At 45.0% G+C, this 20,357-nt stretch overlaps 1 protein-coding gene across 1 annotated transcript in view; it reads left to right on the plus strand.

Moving 5' to 3' along the window:
• The first annotated feature begins 1,354 nt into the window (after positions 1–1,354).
• Positions 1,355–20,357, plus strand: part of LOC136608943 (uncharacterized) — a 105,069-nt gene continuing 86,066 nt past the window's right edge. The window contains exon 1 of the mRNA XM_066589137.1: positions 1,355–1,403. Within this exon, the coding sequence (XP_066445234.1) occupies positions 1,376–1,403 (28 nt within the window). The 5' untranslated portion in view covers positions 1,355–1,375. The remainder of the gene's footprint in view (positions 1,404–20,357) is intronic.

Raw genomic sequence — 20,357 nt, forward strand, 5'->3', positions numbered from 1 at the left:
TAAACCAGAAAATGCAATCTCGATGTTGAAATCCTGAGGCATCTCCATACCGGACGACACCTCTAGAGGCCTAACTAGAAGACAAAGAGCACCGGAAAAGAATGTTTCGACCTTTGAAGCAGCCCATTGAAGAAAAAAAAATTCTAACCCTACATACCAGAGATTCATCTCGGTAAAGCCTGTTTACTGCTCATTCACTCAGGTGAATTTTACCCCCCGTACTGCACAAGCCCACATTCCATATGGTCTTGTTGTTATGTTATCCATCCGTCAATTGTTTGATGGATTCTATGTTCAAGCTAACATGCTGGTTGTTTATTCCCTTTGTTATGATTAGGCATCACACTGTCCATACTGCTCTATAGTAAAAATATACACCCACCATGGCGGTCAAACTTCTTTCCATAAACGCCAATGGGCTAAATTCACCATTTAAATGCTCAGCATTATGGAAAGAAGTCCTAACCCAAAATGCAGATATATTATGTGTGCAGGAAACACACTCCGATGCTTCTGCATGCCCAAAATTAACGCACACTAAATTTCCCAATATATTTCTAGCCTGTGCATCAAACAAAAAAGGAGGTGTTTTGATGGCTTTTAGATACTCGGTCATTGTAGAGACAACCTCTGTAATACTAGACCCTAAAGGAAGATCTATTATTATTTCAGGTAGTCTGAACTCTATTCCCTTTACTATATTGAATTTATATGCACCTAATGCAGCACAGATAAGAGTTCTAAACAAAATAATCAAAAATTGCGGAAGCATGGAAGGGGTAGACTGATCATTTGTGGAGACTTTAATCTCATCCCTGATGGAGACATCGATACAATAAGTCAGATATTTAGAAAATCTCCAGTGCTGAGCCCTTGGCTACAGAAAGAGGCTGTTAGGTGGGTACAGAAGAAGACTGGGAGTCCCTAAAAACCACCCACCCCTCTGACCCTATCTACTTGCCCCGCCCTGGCTAAACTCAGGGGGACAACTGGGCAGCGGTCCCTATACTGTCTAGGGAACCCTGATCCTAACGGGGAAAAGGAGCACAAAAACAGGGAGAAACTGGAGACTGAAAAAACCTACAGCAAGAAGGGTAGAGCAAGGGTTAAGGCAAGGTTTGAAGCAAGGTTTGAAGACCAGAGAGACCTAGTTAACCTCACTAGTTACAAACAAACACTGGCAATGAACCTAGCCAGCTGCTGCCTTTTATGTCTAGCAAGGGGGGCGGAGCCAATGACATGCTGGTGGGTGGAGGAAGAAGACCCACCCACTCACATCAGAAAAGACTCTCAGAGCTGCGCTGCCACCCTTAGGGAACCGGCGCCGGACCCGGAAGGAAAAATGTCGTGCCTGGACCCCAGCAGCAGGTCTGGCATGCTGCTGAAACCCGACCGCGCTGCTGGTAAGTTTCCTCCTAACAGAGGCACTCTATGATACCTTTAGGTGTATGAACGCCTCAGCAAGAGAGTACACATTTTATTCCCCAAGTCATAGGTCGTTTTCGCGAATTGATCTGATTTTAGTAGACACATGGTCTCTACCTTTAGTCACAGACGCCTCAATTAATAAGGCTACATGGTCAGACCATGCTTCCATCTTGGCCACCTTTCAGTGGAGAGAGAATGGAGGGGAAAGTTGACCATGAAGGAATTATGTATTCCTGATGGGAAATCCTCACCACTCTAAAACTATATCTGACGCTCTGATGGAGTACTTTAAATATAACACAACTCCGGAGGTGTCCCCTATAACAATTTGGAATGCACATAAGGCATTCATTAGAGGAGTGCTCATTAAACTCAGTGCAAAAATAAGAGGGTAAAAGAAAAACAACTAAATGACATTCTCTCCCAGATCACAAATACTGAAAACCTCTCACACAACTTGCCTGCGGATGAAAATCACAAACAACTCTTCAACTTAAAGGGGTTGTCTCGCGAAAGCAAGTGGGGTTCAGCACTTCTGTATGGCCATATTAATGCACTTTGTAATATATATCGTGCATTAAATATGAGCCATACAGAAGTTATTCACTTACCTTCCCTGCGCTGGCGTCCCCGTCTCCATGGCTCCGTCTAACTTCAGCGTCTAATCGCCCGATTAGACGCGCTTGCGTAGAAGGGTCTTCTGCCTTCGGCTTGGTCTGTCACGAGCCGCGTTCTGGCTCCGCCCCTTCTATGCGTCATCGCGTAGCTCCGCCCCCGTCACGTGTGCTGATTCCAGCCAATCAGGAGGCTGGAATCGGCACACATGATGGGGCGGAGCTACGCGATGAAGCATAGAAGGGGCGGAGCCAGCACGCCGCTGCTGCCGGACAGACCCGAAGGCAGAAGACCCTTCTGTGCAAGCGCGTCTAATCGGGCGATTAGACGCTGAAGTTAGACGGAGCCATGGAGACGCGGACGCCAGCGCAGGCAAGGTAAGTGAATAACTTCTGTATGGCTCATATTTAATGCAAGATGTATATTACAAAGTGAATTAATATGGCCATACAGAAGTGCTTAACCCCACTTGCTTTCGCGAGACAACCCCTTTAAGACAAAAATTGCATGCTCTCCTCATGAATAACTTTGACAAAGCGATAAAAAAATACAAGAAAAACATACTACTCTTCGATCAATAAACCTTCTAGACCAATGGCGAATCTAGTAAAAAAAAAAAAAACAATTAAAACAAAAATCCCATTAATAACTAACCCAGAAGCCAAAAAGGTATAAAAATATCTCACCCAAAACAGATAGCCAAAAGCTTCTGTAAATTTTACGAAAAACTGTATAATCTTAAAGAGGACAACTCCATCCCTCAACCAACTCAACAAGAAATATCTTTTCTTAGCAAATTAGAATAAAAAAAAATAAATAAAAAATAAAAAATCTCCAGGCCCAGATGGATTTTCTAACAAATATTATAAATCTTTTGCAGGACCTCTGGCACCACACTTAATGCAAGCGTTCAATCTGGCTATAGAACAGGGTAATTTCCCAAAAGGAATGCTTGAAGCCACAGTAGTGACTATAGCTAAACCCGGCAAAGACCCTTCTTCCTTAAACTTTCGCCCTATATCATAGCTTAATTGCGACCCAAAATGATACTCAAAAATTTTAGCACAAAGGCTTCAGTCAACTGCTGTCCATAGTCCACTCCGATCAAGTAGGCTTTATTAAAGGGGTTGTCCCGCGCCAAAACTGGGTTTTTTTTTCAATAGCCCCCCCGTTCGGTGCGAGACAAACCCGATGCAGGGGTTAAAAAAACAAAAAAACGGACAGTGCTTACCTGAATCCCCGCGCTCCGGTGACTTCTTACTTACCTTGTGAAGATGGCCGCCGGGACCTTCTCCCTCGGTGGACCGCAGGTCTTCTGTGCGGTCCATTGCCGATTCCAGCCTCCTGATTGGCTGGAATCGGCACGTGACGGGGCGGAGCTACGAGGAGCTGCTCTCCGGCACGAGCGGCCCCATTCAGAAAAGAAGAAGACCGGACTGCGCAAGCGCGTCTAATCGGGCGATTAGACACTGAAAATTAGACGGCACCATGGAGACGAGGACGCTAGCAACGGAACAGGTAAGTGAATAACTTCTGTATGGCTCATAATTAATGCACGATGTACATTACAAAGTGCATTAATATGGCCATACAGAAGTGTATACCCCACTTGCTGCTGCGGGACAACCCCTTTAAAGGAAGACAAGCTTCTGATGGAACAAGTAGAGTGATAAATCTCCTCTCTCTGCTAGATTCCTCTCGTACCCCGGCCATACTCCTGGCTTTAGATGCTGAAAAAGCCTTCGATCGGCTTTATTGGGGATAAACCTTTTCTGTACTCTAAAAATTTGTTTTTTCTGGTAATTTCATCAAAGCAATTAAAGCACTATATTCAACTCCCTCGACAAGGATCTTAGTAGACGGCACATTATCCGAATCCTTCCACATTACAAATGGAACCAGTCAGGGATGCTCATTATCGCCACTGATTTTTATTTTAGCAATGGAACCCCTAGCGGAATACATAAGATTAAATCCCAACATTAAAGGAATACACGCAGGAACTAGACAACACAAAATAAGTCTATTTGCAGATGATACTCTACTAATGTTAACTACCCCCATAGTTTCTCTAAGATATGCTTACTCCTCTGGCTATTCTCAAAAATCTCATATTACAAACTAAATGTCTCCAAGTCACAAATTTTAGGCATCCATATAAATGAAGACCAAAAAAGTGAGATAAAACAAGAATTTCCCTTCCAGTGGCAACCTCAAAATGTCCCATATCTCAGCATTCAAATATGATTTCCCCTAACTAACTTAATATCAGCCAACTATACCCCCTATTGAAGACACTTCAGGAAGAGCTAAATGATTTTTAAAAGCATCAAACTATGTGGATTGGTCGAATAGTTTTATATAAAATGGTAATTCTCCCAATAATATTATATTATTTCCGGACATTACCCATACCAATCCCCCAATTAATTCTACAAAAACTTCAAAGACAGATGACTGATTATCCGTGGAACGGCAAGCCCCCCAGAATAGCCTGCTCTATTCTGTCCTTACATAAATCACAGGGAGGAGTAGACCTCCCTAACCTAGAAGCTTACCAACATGCATTGTTACTCAACCAATCAAAATGTTGGATTACCCACTCTACATCAATCAGCTGGTACAATATAGAACTTGAAATGGCAAACTCGAAATCTTTAAGCCCACTAATCTACGCAACAATCTTGTCAGCCCTACACCCACTCCTAAAAACAAAACTACACATTCCCCCTGCCTCATTAACTATCTCTGCGACACTAGAGGCGTGGACTAAACTTACCCACCTTTCAGAAAAATCTGTGAAAGAGGCTCATAATCAGATCCCAATTGACACCCTAGAACATTTCATTCCGGGGCTACGAGTATCACCCTGGTCTGGAGCGGGAATAGAGTTTATATCAGATCTTTTTGAAGATGAAGTTCTAAAATCCTTCACAAAGCTATTCGAGCAATACAATCTACCAAAGACTCAATTGTTCAAATAGTTCCAGATAAGATCGCTAGTCCAAACCACCCAACTACAGGAAATTTCACTCCCACAAACTTTAACATCAAATATACTCAAACTTCAAAAAGGAAGCAAATCCAAAACGACACTCTTCTATGATCATATGGGGGGTAATCTGAAACCAGGGAAGAAATGTCATCTTCTAAATTGGGAAAAAGAGTTAAAAATAAAGATCCCATTAGAGAGCTGGTTAGACTCGTTTAAAAGAGCAAAACAAGCGACAAACTTCTCCAATATGATAGAAACTCACCTAAAAACTCTTACAGGATGGTATTCTTACACCAGTACAACTAAGGAATAGACGCTTGACCTAAGATGCTATGTGTTGTAGGGGCTATGGACAAGAAGGATCACTACTACACATATTTTGGTCTTGCCCTCTAATTTCATTCTACTGGTCTGCCGTCTATTCATTAATAAACTCTCAGAAACAAAGTTTCCAAGACGTCCTGCTACAGCTCTCCTGCTCTTGGACTTAAGGGAATTAGACCCGATACCAGACATTTGATATGCCATATTTTGATGGGAGCAAAACTACTTCTAGTCAGAAAGTGGCGAAGAACAGAAATACCGCATGTAAACGACCTAATACAAATGATATCTGAGCATAGCATTTACGAAAAAGTTCTTGCACACAGAAATAACGCCTATGTTAAGTACAAAACAGTATGGACTCATTGGAATAACAGATTTACAGCCTGATGTTTAAAAGGGGTGCTCTTTCATGTTGCTTTCCTCTTTTATGCCTCCCCTCTCCACCCCCCCTCTCCCCTCCTTCCCACCATCCCCACCTCTATACTTTATATGAAGAACTGACTATCCTTTAAGACATTAAACTAAGCCTAAAAATGTATCAACAGTAATCATAATGTCTATCAGATTTTATCCATTTTATGTACCTAAGATGTAAGACAAGAAAATGCATATCTGTATATTATCTCATTTATTTGATACCAATAAAAATTTGATTGAGAAAAAAAAACATGGGTGGGGTCAAAATACGCAGTACACCCCCAGATGAATGCGTTAAGGGGTCTAGTTTCCAAAATGGGGTCATTTGTGGTGGTCCTCCGCGTTTTGGCCGCTCATGGGCTCTACAAGTGGGCAATGGGGCCTAAAACACCTTCAAGCAAAATGTCTGATCTGAAAGCCACTGGCTGCTCCTTTCGGTTTTGGCCCCGTTGTGCATTCGGACAGAAGTTTAGGGCCACAATGGGTATGTTTCTGAACACGGGACAAATGGGGGTATGCATTTTGGGGTGTAAATCCTCATTTTCATGTACACTCTAGAAAAAATTCCTGTGTTTAAAATGACATATTTGCAAAAATATTAAATTTTATTTTTTCTCGACTAAATTGTATTAATTTCTGAAAAGAAACTGTGGGGTCAAAATCCTCCTGACCCCCTCAGTGAATACATTAAGGGGTGTAGTTTGTAAAATTGGGTCATTTGTAGGGTTATCTATAAGTCTGACACCAGGAGTCGCTGTAATCTTGGCTCGGTGCCGGAAAATAAAGTGTTCCTCAAAATGTTAATAATTAATGTTAAATTTGTACGGCTCCTAAATGATTAAAAAAAACGAAAATTTTTCCAATGTGCGCCCAAAGTAAAGTAAACAGATGGAAATATATAGCTTATCAAAAGTTTCTATCTTATGTTTGCACACATTTGAGATATTGCAGTTGAAAATGTGAGAAATAAGCAGATTTTTTCAACTTTTTTCTAATTTTGGCGCCTTTAATAAATATACACAAATCCTAGCGGTCTATTTTTTCTGCCTAAATGAAGTACAACATGTGGCGAAAAAATTATGTCAGAATTACTGGGATATGCAAAATCTTCACAGTGTTTTTCCATGTAAAAGTGACATGTCAGATTTCCAAAATTTGGCCTGGTCATTAAGCCGCAAACGGGCTGGGTCTCTAAGGGGTTAATGTTGCCAAGAATAATTCTGAGCTGTTCAAATTGTGCTTTAGTTTAGTTTGTTTGTCGCTCCCTCAAAAGTCTTCCTATTGAATGACAGATGGAAATTTAATTATATTGTGGTCACCATTTCCAAAGTGTCCCTCAACCTGCACCCCCATGATTCTTAACGGTTTGTTACTTAATACTAAGTCTGGGATGGCCCTCCCTCTAGTTGGTGCCCGTACAAGCTGGGTAAGGTAGTTATCTTTAATTGTTCTCAAGAACTTATCACTAGAGATGAGCGAACGTACTCGTCCGAGCTTGATATTCGTGCGAATATTAGGGTGTTCGGGATGCTCGTTACTCGTAACAAGTACCACGCGATGTTCCGGTTACTTTCAGTTTCCTCTCTGAGACGTTAGCGCGCTTTTCTGGCCAATTGAAAGACAGGGAAGGCATTACAACTTCCCCCTGTGACGTTCAAGCCCTATACCACCCCCCTGCTGTGAGTGGCTGGGGCGATCAGATGTCACCCGAGTATAAAAGTCGGCCCCTCCCGCGGCTCGCCTCAGATGCCGTGTGAGTTAGTGAGGGAAAGTGCTGTTCTATTGGAGTTGCTGTAGGGAGAGTGTTTGTAGTGAGTGTAGGCTTCAAGAACCCCAACGGTCCTTCTTAGGGCCACATCTACGTGTGTGCAGGCTGCTGTTAGCAGTGGAGAATTTTTTTTTTCTTCTCAAAATCGGCAGTGCAGAGCATTGCACCCGGCATTAGGGACAGAAGTGGTGCTTAGGCAGGGAGAGTGTTAGGAGTGAGTGTAGCCTTCAAGAACCTCAACGGTCCTTTCTAGGGCCACATTTAACTGTGTGGAGTACTGTGCAGGCTGCTGTTAGCAGTGTTGCTTTTTTTTTTCTTCTCAAAATCGGCGGTGCAGAGCATTGTACCCTGCATTGATACTACAGGCACAGAATTGTGTAGGCAGGGCCACAACACAGTTATTGTTCATTGAATAGGCACAGTGGGCCTATCCTTTTAAACAAAAGGGAAAAAATTATATTTGGCCTGCCTCTGTCAGTCCTAAGGGCTCTGGGTACGTGTGTGCTGCATGGAGAACGTAAAAAAATCAGACGCAACCAGCTACGGTTGAGTGCAGCCTTGCGCCAATTTCTTTCCTGCCTGGGAAATACCTGCTCTGCCACAGTTAATAACTCTGCAACAGTAAAGTTCTGTGACACTTTTGCAGGGCCGCAACACAGTTATTAAACTTAGTAGTATTCATTGAATACACGCAGTGTGGCTTGTCCTTTGAAAAACAAGGGAAAAAATTGTATTTTGGCTGCAGGCTTGCGCCACTTTCTTTCCTGCCTGGGAAATCAAATCACTGGTAATACACCATGCTGAGGGGTAGGGGTAGGCCTATAGGACATGGACGCGGGCGAGGACGCGGAGGCCCAAGTCAGGGTGTGGGCACAGGCCGAGCCAGTGTGGTGGCCAGGGGTAGAGGCAGGGCCAGACTGAATAATCCACCAACTGTTTCCCAAAGCGCCCCCTCGCGCCATGCCACCCTGCACAGGTCAAGGTGCTCTACGGTGTGGCAGTTTTTCACAGACGCCTGACGACCGACAAACAGTGGTGTGCAACCTTTGTCGCGCCAAGATCAGCTGGGGAGGCACCACCAACAGCATGCGCAGGCATATGATGGCCAAACACCCCACAAGGTGGGACGATGCCCGTTCACCGCCTCCGGTTTGCACCACTGCCTCTTCCTCCACTAAAGCACCTTCCTCCTCCTCCTCCTCCAACGCAACCTCTGTCTCGCAATCAAGATGTGTCAGCAGCACGTCGCCAGCAGTCGGTGTAACGCGGCGTGGCAGCACACCGGTGGGCAAGCGTCAGCAGGCCGTGCTGAAACTACTCAGCTTAGGAGAGAAGAGGCACACGGCCCACGAACTGCTGCAGGGTCTGACAGAGCAGACCGACCGCTGGCTTGCGCCGCTGAGCCTCCAACCGGGCATGGTCGTGTGTGACAACGGCCGTAACCTGGTGGCGGCTCTGCAGCTCGGCAGCCTCACGCACGTGCCATGCCTGGCCCATGTGTTTAATTTGGTGGTTCAGCGCTTTCTGAAAAGCTACCCCCACTTGTCATACCTGCTCGGAAAGGTGCGCCAGCTCTGCGCACATTTCCGCAAATCCCACACGCACGCTGCCACCCTGCGGACACTGCAACATCGGTTTAATCTGCCAGTGCACCGACTGCTGTGCGACGTGCCCACACAGTGGAACTCTACGCTCCACATGTTGGCCAGACTCTATGAGCAGCGTACAGCTATAGTGGAATACCAACTCCAACTTGCGCGGCGCAGTGTGAGTCAGCCTCCTCAATTATTTACAGAAGAGTGGCCTGGTTGGCAGCCATCTGCCAGGTCCTTGGAAAATTTGAGGAGTCTACCCAGGTAGTGAGCGGCGATGCTGCAATCATTAGCGTCACCATTCCTCTGCTATGCATCTTGAGAAGTTCCCTGCAAAGCATAAAGGCAGACGCTTTGCGCTCGGAAACAGATCCGGGGGAAGACAGTATGTCGCTGGATAGTCAGAGCACCCTCCTGTCTATATCTCAGCGCGTTCAGGAGGAGGAGCATGAGGAGGATGAGGAGGAGGGGGAAGAGACAGCTTGGCCCACTGCTGACGGTACCCATGCTGCTTGCCTGTCATCCTTTCAGCGTGTATGGGCTGAGGAGGAGGAAGAGGAGGAGGAGGAGGATCCTGAAAGTGATCTTCCTAGTGAAGACAGCCATGTGTTGCGTACAGGTACCCTGGCACACATGGCTGACTTCATGTTAGGATGCCTTTCTCGTGACCCTCGCGTTACACGCATTCTGGCCACTACGGATTACTGGGTGTACACACTGCTCGACCCACGGTATAAGGAGAGCCTTTGCACTCTCATTCCCGAAGAGGAAAGGGGTTCGAGAATGATGCAATACCACAGGGCGCTGGTGGACAAACTGATGGTAAACTTCCCATCCGACAGCGCTAGTGGCAGAAGGCGCAGTTCCGAGGGCCAGGTAGCAGGGGAGGCGCAGAGATCATGCAGCATGTACAGCGCAGGCAGGGGAACATTCTCCAAGGCCTTTGCCAGCTTTATGGCTCCCCACCAAGACTGTGTCACCGCTCCCCAGTCAAGGCTGAGTCGGCGGGAGCACTGTAAAAAGATGGTGAGGGAGTACGTAGCCGATCGCACGACCGTCCTCCGTGACGCCTCTGCCCCCTACAACTACTGGGTGTCGAAGCTGGACACGTGGCCTGAACTCGCGCTGTATGCCCTGGAGGTGCTTGCTTGTCCTGCGGCTAGCGTCTTGTCAGAGAGTGTATTTAGTGTGGCTGGGGGAATCATCACGGATAAGCGTACCCACCTGTCAACCGACAGTGCCGACAGGCTTACACTCATCAAGATGAACAAAGCCTGGATTTCCCCAGACTTCTCTTCTGCACCAGCGGACAGCAGCGATACCTAAGCAATACGTAGGCTGCACCCGCGGATGGAAGCATCGTTCTCTCTCACCATCCAAAACGGGGACATTTCTGCTTCATCAATCTGTGTATAATATTCATCCTCCTCCTCCTGCTCCTCCTCCTGAAACCTCACATAATCACGCCGAACGGGCAATTTTTCTTAGGCCCACAAGGCTCACTCATAATTTTTCTAAACAATTTTTATACGTTTCAATGCTCTTAAAAGCGTTGAAACTTTAACTTGAACCAATTTTTCGTTAAACTGGGCTGCCTCCAGGCCTAGTTACCACTTAAGCCACATTAACCAAAGCGATTAATAGGTTTCACCTGCCCTCTTGGTTGGGCATGGGCAATTTTTCTGAGGTACATTAGTACTGTTGGTACACCAATTTTTGGGGGCCCTCGTCTACAGTGTAATCCAATGAATTTTTTGCCCACCTGCATTACAGCTGACGTTACATCAGCTGTGTTGGGCACTGCAATGGGATATATTTATGTGCCGCTGGTGGGTTCCAGGGAGCCACCCATGCCGTGGGTCCACACGGAGTTGTAACTACATGTGTCCACTTCTAAAGAGCCCCAGTCTGACTGGGGCATGTAGTGTGGGCCGAAGCCCACCTGCATTAAGCACGACATTACTACCTCAGCTGTGTTGGGCAATGCAATGGGATATTTTTATGTACCGCCGGTGGGTTCCAGGGAGCCACCCATGCTGTCGGTCGACAGGGACTTCACAATAGGGAGTTGTACCTGCCTGTGTCTATGAATTAAAAAGCCCGGTCTGACTGGGGCATGCAGAGACACCTTGACAGAATGAATAGTGTGTGGCACATAGGTTCCCCATTGCTATGCCCACGTGTGCAGCTCCTGATGGCGGTGGCACAGGATTCTATTTCTCATTGCTTCTGTACAGCATTGTGGGCTATCGCCCCACCCCTTTTAAAGAGGGTCGCTGCCTAGCCGTGCCAACCCTCTGCAGTGTGTGCCTGCGGTTCCTCCTCATGGCAGGCGCACTTCTAAATAGACATGAGGGCGGTGTGGCATGAGGGCAGCTGAAGGCTGCGCAGGGACACTTTGGTGTGCGCTGTGGGGGGGGGGGGTTGGGCAGCATGTAACCCAGGAGAAGTGGCAGTGGAGTGTCATGCAGGCAGTGATTGTGCTTTGTTGGAGGTAGTGTGGTGCTTAGCAAAGGTACGCCATGCTAATGAGGGCTTTTCAGAAGTAAAAGTTGTTGGGAGGGGGGGGGGGCCCACTCTTGCCGCTATTGTGGCTTAATAGTGGGACCTGTGAACTTGAGATGCAGCCCAACATGTAGCCCCTCGCCTGCCCTATCCGTTGCTGTGTCGTTCCCATCACTTTCTGGAATTGCCCAGATTTTCACACAAGGAAACCTTATTAAGCATCGGCGAAATACAAAAATGCTCGGGTCGCCCATTGACTTCAATGGGGTTCGTTACTCGAAACGAACCCTCGAGCATCGCGAAAACTTCGTCCCGAGTAACGAGCACCCGAGCATTTTGGTGCTCGCTCATCTCTACTTATCACCCCTGTGAGATTTGCAGGTTTCGTCCTCCCAGATTATATCCGAATAATTAAAGTCCCCCATAATAATTACTTCGTTGCGGTTTGACACCTCTTCTATTTGTCTTAATAATAAATTTTCAGTTTCTTCTGTTATTTTTGCCGGCCTATAGAAAACCCCTATCAGCATTTTGTTATTTTTCCCTCCCTGTATTTCTACCCACAGAGATTCCACATGTTCATCTCCAACACCTATATTTTCCTCGTAGCCTTGGCATGAAGTAGAATTTAACGTACAGACATACCCCTCCCCCTTTCTTGTTCCCATGGCTCTTCTGAAGAGATTGTAACCCTGTAAGTTCATCACCCAGTCACACTTATCAAGCCATGTTTCTGTTATTCCTACTATATCATAATTTTCATCAGACATTCAAGCTCACCCACTTTACTGATCAGACTTCTTGCATTCATTGCCATACAATTCATACAGTTGTTGGTATTCTTTACATTCATTGTGCTACTTATGGTCCCATTAGCTGTTTTGTCAGTTCTAACTATACTAACCCCATCCCCCGTTAGACCCCCATACCCATTATTTGGTCCTAGGTCACTGTCTACACTGTCTTCCCTGTACTGCTCTTGATGCCCTCCTCCCGGTCCCCATTTTAAACTAGTTCTTCTCCCCCAGTACGACTGCACCCCGTCCCTACAGTGGAGTCTTTAGCCGAAAGCAAAGTTAGCCCAGTTCTTCAAGAACCCAAACCCCTCCTTCCTACACCAACTCAGGAGCCACTTGTTTACCTCCCTAATCTCCCACTGCCTTTCTGGCATTGCTTGTAGTACAGGTGTATTTCTGAGAAAACTACCTAGGAGGTCATCACCCTGAGCTTAGATCCTAGATCCCTGAAAACGCTTTTGAAAATTAAGAAATGTTAAGAATTACATTGCTAATGTAAAGTTTTTCTATAGCTAGCTTCAAAGACAGCTCATACAAGACAGGATGTGCACTCGCCATGTGACAGGAATTACTAATATGACAATTACTCCCACCTAGGAGGTCAGCCCAGGAGGTGGAGCTGTAGGCACACACAGACATGTAAGATAGCTGGAGGTTAGACTGCCAGCTGCACACAAGGTCCAGGTACTCCTTGAACATTGCTCATAGTTATGGGCCCATTGGCTTAGTAGAAGCTTTGTAGGGTACTTGGGCAAGCCAAATCAAAAATGTAGAAGTTATGTTGTTGGTACTATTTCTAACCAAAAAAAATGCATTTGTCAAAGTCCAGGCTCATAGCAACTAGAGCACTCGGAGCAAAGATGAAACAGGAAACTGGATGAAAGGGGATGGAATTTTTCCTTGTTATCGAGCTTTTAGGCACAGGCACCGCAGAGTGAGGTGGAGGAGTAGAAAGCAAAAGGAGCTGAAAAGCTAGATGATGGTATCTGAAGCAGAGGTAAGCTGGTCTGCCCATCATAAGTGTTATACCCTATGATGATGCATCTAATCCATGGGCTGACACATCAGTCAAAAGGAGGTGATGATTTGTGGTTTAGTGTCTTTTGCTTGGATTGCCCCAGGGCTCAAAAGCGTCACAGCGAGATTTGTACAACCGGGCATTGTTTTTCCATGTCATAGCCCAGGTAAAATGCTAAAAGGTACCTGTGCAGCTTTTGAAGAGCAGGCCCTCAGCTGAGGAGACAGTGGGGTAGAGTCATTAACCTTGTTATGGAGCTCTATCATGGGACCCTACCTCTTTTCTGCTGGGTGAGATCACAGGGATAGTAACCAGTTACCTGTAGCTCAATATGTCACTCGTGACGCCAACGTTCTGTACCCTGTGGTGGATCTTTGGAAATGTAAATCTCGAGAAATAAAGTAGTCTATGCACAGAGTATACTTTTCTGAAAAGGAAGAGGCAACATTTGGTTTTCTTTATTTACTTAACAGGTATTAATTACAACAGTCCAGCATTTCTTACAGTGGAGATGCAGGGAGGATTAACGAGGCATTTGTATCTCCACAGTCCCAGTTATCTGTAGGTCTTAGCTCTCCCAGCAACTCTTTTTCACTCTCCTGCCAGTCACTCACACTTCTCGATTTGCAAGCGGGTCCTTAATCTCTCTCCGGACCCATGCGGTTTCCTCACGTTTCTCTCAGTCCAGGGCACATTCACTTCCTTGGAGATGGCAGCTAACCTTGGGCCCAGGCAGGAACCACCGACTACCTCTCAGACTCTTCCATGCTCCTGCTTCCCTCTACTCTGTAGTGTCTGTCACTCACTAGTCCTCAGACTGACTTGACTTGTCTGACCTATAGGTTCACTTTTTAGACTTTGCTTTTATGCAAACACATATCAAGCATCATCACGTGACCACAAACGATACATATTCCAGACAGAATAGGATATTCCAGACATTAACCCATTCATGCCTCCAAACAGTAATACACATAAATCTGATGCACTTTACAAACAAGACACTAGCATGAGACATACATAGAACATTCTGGAGGGGACCCCATTAACTCTGGGCCACTACACCTGAGCAACATGTCTTCCCTGTAGTGTAGAGGCGTCCCCAGATCCACCTTAGCTACTCAGCCCCGTGCACTGCCGTATTTCATTATCCCTCAGTCTACCTCATGCACATTATTTCTCTGAGGCTCATTAAGCCATGGAGGCTTGTGTGTCAGGTCACTTATACATCTGTCACAGGTAATGGAAGTCATTATAATGGGCCTGGTCAGTAGAAGAATATAGCCATTAATATATAAGGCCCTGAGCAGTCATCGTATAACACGGTAATTGTGCCTTTCTCAGGTCTTTCTGTTCCCCGCAGTCTTTGTAATGTATTATAAAGTAATTATGCTGATTGTTCTCAGGATTATTAATTCCTCATTCTTCTCAGGTCTTTGTTGTATTGTTGTGTCACGAGGTGAGAAGCTTCTCTCATCTTGTTAACTGCGGATGTCATAACTAAATACTATATAAAGACCAAGTAGACGCCCCAACCTGAAGCAAGCAGCAGTCATGTTCTCAGACGTTCTCCTACTAATCCTAGGACTCTCCTCCGTCCTCAGTGATGGTAAGTAATGACGCCTCATGAGGTCCAAGGGAAGGAGATAAGGACTTGTGTGAGGTGGCACTTATCTGATAACCCATTGTGGTGGCGGTAACCAAGGCGAACAATGGAATGATATCCCAGAGCAGAGGAGTGAAACTCCTTGATCCTATTAGTACGGCCCTGCTCCCTACTCATGGTGATGTATCTAGTAAGGACGGTATATTTGTTAGGTTTTTGTTATTTTCCTGCACTTAACAAAAAAAAAGATAGTTTTTTTTTTTCTTTTGCAAACTCATTAAAAGATGAAAAGTAAGTTTCATTCCATCCTTCTACTCCCAAAATGTAATAGAGAGACAGAATTGTGCCAGGAAAACCAAATGCGGATGCGAAAATATCCACAATGAGTGACAGCCTGGCAGAGGTAGACAGGACCCTGAGCGCCAGGCCTTACAATATATAGGAGACAAAGAAAGAAGACAGTAAGTGAGGGGGTAAGTAACTCACAGCAATGTGGTGAAAGCAAGATTACTGCATAGTACACACTTTATTTAAGACATGGAAGATAAATTTTGAAGCTGAGGATGGCGATATATGAAGGGGACCAGTAGTATATAGATTACATGTGGGGGTATCAGGATATTAGGTCAGAGATGTATGGGGGGACAGGTTGTATATAGATTACATGTGGGGGTATCAGGATATTAGCTCAGAGGTGTATGGAGGGACAGGTTGTATATAGATTACATGGGGGGGTATCAGGATACTAGGTCAGGTATGTATGGAGGGACAGGTAGTATATAGATTACATGTGAGGGTATCATGATATTAGGTAGAGATGTATGGGGGGGGACAGGTTGTATATAGATTACATGTGGGGGTATCAGGATATTAGGTTAGAGGTGTATGGGAGCGGACAGGTTGTATATAGATTACATGTGGGGGTATCAGGATATTAGGTTAGAGATGTATGGGGGGACAGGTTGTATATAGATTACATGTGGGGTATCAGTATATTAGGTCAGAGATGTATGGGGGGGCAGGTTGTACATAGATTACATGTGGGGGTATCAGGATATTAGGTCAGAGATGTATGGGGGACAGGTTGTATATAGATTACTTGCGGGGCGTATCAGGATATTAGGTCAGAGATGTATGGGGGACAGGTTGTATATAGATGGCATGTGGGGATAGCAGGATATTAGGTCAGAGATGTATGGGGGGGGGACAGGTTGTGTATAGATTACATGTGGGGGTATCAGGACATTAGGTCAGAGATGTATGGGGGACAGGTTGTATATAGATTACATGTGGGGGTATCAGGATATTAGGTCAGAGATGTATGGGGGACAGGTTGTATATAGATGTCATGTGGGGATAGCAGGCTATTAGGTCAGAGATGTATGGGGGGGGGGTGGACAGGTTGTATATAGATTACATTTGGGGAGGTATTAGGATATTAGGTCAGAGATGTATGGGGGACAGGTTGTATATAGATTACATGTGGGGGTATCAGGATATTAGGTCAGATATGTATGAGAGGACAGGTTGTATATAGATTACATGTGCAGGGTATCAGGATATTAGGTCAGACATGTATGTGGGGACAGGTTGTATATAGATTACATGTGGAGGGTATCAGGAAATTAGGTCAGACATTTATGGGGGGACAGGTTGTATTTAGATTACATGTGGGAGGTATCAGGATATTAGGTCAGAGATGTATGGGGGACAGGTTGAATATAGATCACATGTGGGAGGCATCAGGATATTAGGTTAGAGATGGACGGAGGGGACAGTTTGTATATATATTATATGTGGGGGGTATCAGGATATTAGGTCAGAGATGGATGGAGGGGACAGGTTGTATATAGATTACATGTGGGGGTATCAGGATATTAGGTCAGAGATGTATGGGGCACAAGTTGTATATAGATTACATGTGGGGGTATCAGGATATTAGGTCAGAGATGGATGGAGGGGACAGGTTGTATATAGATTACATGTGGGGGTATCAGGATATTAGGTCAGAGATGTATGGGGGACAGGTCGTATATAGATTACATGTGGGGGTATCAGGATATTAGGTCAGAGATGTATGGAGGGCACAGGTTGTATATAGATTACATGTGGGAGGTAACAGGATATTAGGTCAGAGATGTATGGGGGACAGGTTTTATATAGATCACATGTGGGAGGTATCAGGACATTAGGTCAGAGATGTATGGAGGAACAGGTTGTATATAGATTACATGTGGGGGTATCAGGATATTAGGTCAGAGATGTATGGAGGGACAGGTTGTATATAGATTACATGTGGGGGGCATCAGGATATTAGGTCAGAGATGTATGGGGGACAGGCTGTATATAGATTACATGTGGAGGTATCAGGATATTAGGTCAGAGATGTATGGGGGGGGACAGGTCGTATATAGATTACATGTGGGGGTATCAGGATATTAGGTCAGAGATGTATGGAGGGCACAGGTTGTATATAGATTACATGTGGGGGTATCAGGATATTAGGTCAGAGATGTATGGGGGACAGGTTTTATATAGATCACATGTGGCATGTGGAGATAGCAGGATATTAGGTCAGAGATGTATGGGGGGAAAGGTCTTATATAGATTACATGTGGGGGTATCAGGATATTAGGTCAGAGATGTATGGGGGACAGGTTGTATATAGATTACATGTGGGGGTATCAGGATATTAGGTCAGAGATGTATGGGGGACAGGTCGTATATAGATTACATGTGGGGGTATCAGGATATTAGGTCAGAGATGTATGGAGGGCACAGGTTGTATATAGATTACATGTGGGAGGTAACAGGATATTAGGTCAGAGATCTATGGGGGACAGGTTTTATATAGATTACATGTGGGAGGTATCAGGACATTAGGTCAGAGATGTATGGAGGAACAGGTTGTATATAGATTACATGTGGGGGTATCAGGATATTAGGTCAGAGATGTATGGGGGACAGGTCGTATATAGATTACATGTGGGGGTATCAGGATATTAGGTCAGAGATGTATGGAGGACAGGTTTTATATAGATCACATGTGGGAGGTATCAGGACATTAGGTCAGAGATGTATGGGGGACAGGTTTTATATAGATCACATGTGGGAGGTATCAGGACATTAGGTCAGAGATGTATGGAGGGGACAGGTTGTATACATATATTATATGTGGGGGGTATCAGGATATTAGGTCAGAGATGAATGGAGGGACAGGTTGTATATAGATGGCATGTGGAGATAGCAGGATATTAGGTCAGAGATGTATGGGGGGACAGGTTGTATATAGATGGCATGTGGAGATAGCAGGATATTAGGTCAGAGATGTATGGGGGGAAAGGTCTTATATAGATTACATGTGGGGGTATCAGGATATTAGGTCAGAGATGTATGGGGGACAGGTTGTATATAGATTACATGTGGGGGTATCAGGATATTAGGTCAGAGATGTATGGGGGACAGGTTTAATATAGATCACATGTGGAAGGTATCAGGATATTGGGTCAGAGATGTATGGGGGACAGGTTGTATATAGATTACATGTGGGGGTATCAGGATATTAGGTCAGAGATGTATGGGGGACAGGTCGTATATAGATTACATGTGGGGGTATCAGGATATTAGGTCAGAGATGTATGGAGGGACAGGTTGTACATAGATTACATGTGGGGGTATCAGGATATTAGGTCAGAGATGTATGGGGGACAGGTTGTATATAGATTACTTGCGGGGCGTATCAGGATATTAGGTCAGAGATGTATGGGGGACAGGTTGTATATAGATGGCATGTGGGGATAGCAGGATATTAGGTCAGAGATGTATGGGGGGGGGACAGGTTGTGTATAGATTACATGTGGGGGTATCAGGACATTAGGTCAGAGATGTATGGGGGACAGGTTGTATATAGATTACATGTGGGGGTATCAGGATATTAGGTCAGAGATGTATGGGGGACAGGTTGTATATAGATGTCATGTGGGGATAGCAGGATATTAGGTCAGAGATGTATGGGGGGGGTGGACAGGTTGTATATAGATTACATTTGGGGAGGTATTAGGATATTAGGTCAGAGATGTATGGGGGACAGGTTGTATATAGATTACATGTGGGGGTATCAGGATATTAGGTCAGATATGTATGAGAGGACAGGTTGTATATAGATTACATGTGCAGGGTATCAGGATATTAGGTCAGACATGTATGTGGGGACAGGTTGTATATAGATTACATGTGGAGGGTATCAGGAAATTAGGTCAGACATTTATGGGGGGACAGGTTGTATATAGATTACATGTGGGAGGTATCAGGATATTAGGTCAGAGATGTATGGGGGACAGGTTGAATATAGATCACATGTGGGAGGCATCAGGATATTAGGTTAGAGATGGATGGAGGGGACAGTTTGTATATATATTATATGTGGGGGGTATCAGGATATTAGGTCAGAGATGGATGGAGGGGACAGGTTGTATATAGATTACATGTGGGGGTATCAGGATATTAGGTCAGATATGTATGGGGCACAAGTTGTATATAGATTACATGTGGGGGTATCAGGATATTAGGTCAGAGATGTATGGGGGACAGGTTGTATATAGATGGCATGTGGGGATAGCAGGATATTAGGTCAGAGATGTATGGGGGGGGGACAGGTTGTATATAGATTACATGTGGGGGTATCAGGACATTAGGTCAGAGATGTATGGGGGACAGGTTGTATATAGATTACATGTGGGGGTATCAGGATATTAGGTCAGATATGTATGAGAGGACAGGTTGTATATAGATTACATGTGGAGGGTATCAGGATATTAGGTCAGACATGTATGGGGGGACAGGTTGCATATAGATTACATGTGGAGGGTATCAGGAAATTAGGTCAGACATTTATGGGGGGACAGGTTGTATATAGATTACATGTGGGAGGTATCAGGATATTAGGTCAGAGATGTATGGGGGACAGGTTGAATATAGATCACATGTGGGAGGCATCAGGATATTAGGTTAGAGATGGATGGAGGGGACAGTTTGTATATATATTATATGTGGGGGGTATCAGGATATTAGGTCAGAGATGTATGGAGGGCACAGGTTGTATATAGATTACATGTGGGAGGTAACAGGATATTAGGTCAGAGATGTATGGGGGACAGGTTTTATATAGATCACATGTGGGAGGTATCAGGACATTAGGTCAGAGATGTATGGAGGAACAGGTTGTATATAGATTACATGTGGGGGTATCAGGATATTAGGTCAGAGATGTATGGAGGGACAGGTTGTATA

Source organism: Eleutherodactylus coqui, chromosome 1, assembly GCF_035609145.1.
Source record: "Eleutherodactylus coqui strain aEleCoq1 chromosome 1, aEleCoq1.hap1, whole genome shotgun sequence".
NCBI classification, from domain to species: domain Eukaryota; kingdom Metazoa; phylum Chordata; class Amphibia; order Anura; family Eleutherodactylidae; genus Eleutherodactylus; species Eleutherodactylus coqui.